This window comes from Cladophialophora immunda, assembly GCF_000835495.1.
Source record: "Cladophialophora immunda strain CBS 83496 unplaced genomic scaffold supercont1.114, whole genome shotgun sequence".
Classification (NCBI taxonomy): Eukaryota; Fungi; Ascomycota; class Eurotiomycetes; order Chaetothyriales; family Herpotrichiellaceae; genus Cladophialophora; species Cladophialophora immunda.
Window position 1 is genome coordinate 1 of NW_015622654.1, and position 4,108 is coordinate 4,108.

The following is a 4,108-nucleotide window of genomic DNA, read 5'->3' on the forward strand; positions in this document are numbered from 1 at the left end:
GACCTCTGACTCTGGCATGCTTGCCACGGCCGAGAACAGGACCGAGAGGACGATGGATTGTTGCCACGCTGGAGGTTCGAGGCCAGCAAGGACCGTAGTCCAGAAATTGTCATAATGCAGCTGGAAGCTCGGCCAGTGGACAACACGAGCGATGAAATGAACGTTCTCAAAATAGTTGCGCACCAAAATATCGGCCGCCGCTTTTGCCGGCAAGAAATTGATGAGGGGTCTCTTACTGCCGACATCTCCAAACAAGAACCCAGATCCCGGGGCAATGTAAGAAGGTCCAGGGGCTAGGAAGTCACTGTTGTGATCCGGGAGTTGAGGTATCGCTGAGCGCTTCTCGTCGGGTGTGCGACGATCATTGGTGGGCTCTGAGAGTATAATGTCCATCTGAAGCGTTTGTTAACCTCAGCGAAATATACACGCCACTGTTGCACTTACCTCTTCGTGGAGTCTTGGTCGGAAGAATCCACCCAGCCGCTCCGTTAACCTTTATGTTGGTTAGCCAATCTGTTTCCTCAACATTCAGGTTGTGGGTAAAATTTACCGCATTTTCCCTATTCTGATCCCCAGGTCTAGGACATCGTCATTTGCTTCGTAAGCATCGATATCTGCCAAAGGTGTCGGTTCAAGCCCATTTTCGTCTTCAGGGACGGCAGCTTCATTATCAGAGCTACTGTTCTCGCCTCCAGGAAGATCGGCTGAGGTTCTGCGCTTGTTGCGGCGCTGTTGCGAGACCGAACGCAGACCTGAGGCTTGGTAGAGACAATTGCGCGAGAACCTGGTGCAATTAGAACATGGATGCGACATATTACACTTGAGTTTTCTTTGGTGGCATTCAAAACACGACCTCATTCGGCGGCCTCGTCGGAGCACCCGATTCCGAACGGTGGATTTCGGTTTCGCGTCGATCGCGCCGCGACCTTCGGGCGGAGGTGAGCTATCCATATTGCTCAGCATTATAGTTGACAGGATGAACTACGGCAGAAGACAATGGAGCTCGTAGAATCGGGACACAATGTGAAAGTTTGGTATGCCTTCTGAGGGGTTTAAGTTGCCGTGGGAAGAATGAGGAATCCCTAGTCGTTGGAGTTACTAATGAGAGAAAGCTGGACGCGAGAACAGCCATGTCCGAACCTAGACAAGTAATGGTAATTAAGTGACCCGTCTGTCACGGCGATGGGGTTGCAACATGTTTGTCCGCGCCATAGGGGGGTGAATTAGCTGAGGAAAATGTGTGGAGCCAAGATTTTGGTGATGGAGGCACAGATACGGAGTACTGGCTGCATGGCGAGACTTATCACACATCCACCAGTAATCAAATAGCGGTGAGGGTCTCGCTAGTCAACCGCCCCCACGTGTGAGACAGCGGGAAGAGTAGCGTTTCCTATTGCCCGACCAAGGGTACCTTAGCCTACTGTATGGGGCTGCGTGTTGGTTCTCTCTCTTATGGACCTCGCACCTAGACGTAACTATTGACTGGACGCACAACAGAAGCGTGCTAGCCGCCTAATATGCCTCTACGTGAACCAAAACCGCTGCGGAGGTGGTTTCGTGATTTGAGCCCACTCCTGTCAGAGACCATACTACGGGATCGAGGAGGGAATCCCTTCCCCGGCGGGGGAGGACGACGCCGTACATGGCCTAACCCTAAAGCTACAGCACCCTCCGTATTTCCGACCTCGTAGGGTAACCAACTAGAAAGGATCTAGGGATGCCACTTCCCTTACGTATACCGTTAGGGAATCGGAATAATATTTATTGGCTGCGGGCTGGCCACTACCTTTGGGCCCAGCTGACAATGTCCGAAGGCATAATTTACTTTGGCTAATCATGCAGATGATGTGTCCAAAATCACCCAACCACACCGTTGCCACCACCGCATGAGGGCGCAAGAATCCTGCTGGTGAATTGTCTTTCCGCATCCCCGTCCACAGGTGGGACGCGAATTAGCCTCGCTCGACTAGAGCCTCCCATAGCATGGCTCCCAGAACTTACCCTTTTCCTTTTATCCCCTTCCTCAGTTCTTTGATGCCAGCATCACACGAGCCCCTCTCAAACTCTCGTCGTTATCGTCGAAGAGGACGAGTCCCCTATTCTACTATCTGCAGCTGTGTAGATAAACTCTATGGTAACTCGTCAATCGAACACACTCTGAACGTACACGATATCAATATTGCATCGCTATTATACATGAATTCGTCCACCCTTGCTTCACCATCTCTCAGGACACTATCAAAAATACCTCAGTATTTTGACCTCGTACGGAACGTCATAGCTAAGTACGGGATTCATGAAGATGATACTTGGAACTCTGACGAGACTGGGTTTATAATGGGCCCGATCTCGCCCGCAATGGTTATAATGAGTTCTGAAGGGTATGGAAAGGTTAAGATGGTACAGCCTGGTAATTGGGTTAGGGCCACAGTGATCCAGGGTGTCAATTCGTACGGCTGGGCGATCCCGCCTTTTCTGGTGGTCGCTGGGAAACATCACCTCGTATTATGGTACCGAGACAGTCCCCTTCCGTCCGACTAGGTTGTCGCACTTAGCGATAATGGATGGACAACGAACGAGATTGGTCTTGATTCAGTCAAACACTTTGACAAACACAGTCGTGGTCGTACGAAGGGTACATTTCGTCTTTTGATCCTAGACGGCCATGAAAGTGATCACTCAGTGGATTTTGAGGGCTACTGTAAGGAGAATAACATTATTACACTCTGTATGCCTGTACATTCGTCACATCTACTTCAACCACTTGACATTGGGTGTTTGAGTCCCTTAAAGCGATCGTACGGCAAGAAATCGAGAACCTGATCCGGACACACGTGACCCATTTCACAAAGGTCGAGTTCTTTACCGCGTTTAAGAACGCTTTTTTCGCATCCTTTGGCGAGGAAAACGTACGAGGAGGTTTCCGAGGGGTAGGGTACCGCATCCCTTTTAATGCAGATGCGGTCCTTTCGAAGCTAGATGTGAAGCTTCGGACGCCAACACCAACAACACTCCCCTCGCCAACAACCACCCCTTGGATCTCTAAGACGCTACAGACTATGTAAGAGGCAACTTCACAGTCTGATTTTATCAAGGGGAAAGTTGCTCGACATCAAGATAGCTCTCCGACGGCGATTTATGAGACGATGGACCAGATGGTGGGAGGTACAACTACTATAATGCACCGAATGGCATTGATGAAGGATCGCATCCGGGAGCTTGAAGAGGCAAATCGTACGCCAAGTAAACGTCGCAGAGAGAAAAGGACACGGATCCGACAATGAGGATCACTTACTATACGAGATGCGCAGGATATGATCGACCAGAGGGATGCGGATAAGCAGGTGGAGCAAGAAAAGCGTGCATGTGGTGGTCGCTCGCTATGCACCCACGTTATGGCTTGTTGATGGATAAGCGTAGTATCGATAATTATGATACAATGCTGGTATTATATCGCTGGTAATGATCCTCTTGGCATTCTTTTACCCATCGACATAGAGTACACCATGTGGTTGGCCGCGTTCGCCATCGCACTCATTCTACGCTACGGCGTTGTTCGAGCTTTCAAATCTTTAAGATACCATCGGTTGCACGTGCGATTATATCAATGTAAGATCCCTCGGCTCGTCCGCTCTCTTTGAGTTCTAGTTCACCCGCCAGATCTGTGCAGCCGCATGCTACTTCATGAAATAGCCTTTCGAACAACTTCATTTCCATCGGCGCGTTGCCCCAAGAACAGGACTGGCCCGAGTCGCGATTGAGCTCATATCCATTACGCCATCTTCAAACTCTCGTTCGTCGTGGATATCTGAGCCCACCGGCTCACCGATCTTTTAAACAATATTTTGCGCGTCCTTAATTTGTCTCTTCATAGGCACTCTTCTTCTTCATCTTCTTCGTTGGTCGGTTCTTCCTCTCCATTCTCTAGAGACATGCGGATAACTCGCTGGCTTATTGGTCCCAGCGACAGTCGTAACCCTTGCCGAAACCCACAGCGCAGACCGCCGTAGATCCAGCCTAATCGATGCTTTTATGCCGTCGTTGTCGCGACTAGGTGACGGCAGTGGAGGGAGCAAGTGGGCATTGTTCAATGTCAACGTCAACGGAA

The 4,108-nt window shown here is 50.2% G+C and overlaps 1 protein-coding gene across 1 annotated transcript; it reads right to left on the reverse strand.

Moving 5' to 3' along the window:
* Positions 1-3: 3 nt before the first annotated feature.
* On the reverse strand, positions 4-1,115 carry PV07_12749 (uncharacterized protein; the record flags this gene model as incomplete). Its single annotated transcript, XM_016400311.1, has 3 exons — positions 551-1,115; positions 445-493; positions 4-393 (listed from the first exon to the last, which is right to left on the reverse strand). Coding segments are annotated over exons 1-3 (852 nt in total), but the record flags the coding sequence as incomplete, so codon positions are not given.
* Between the last annotated feature and the right edge of the window lie 2,993 nt (positions 1,116-4,108).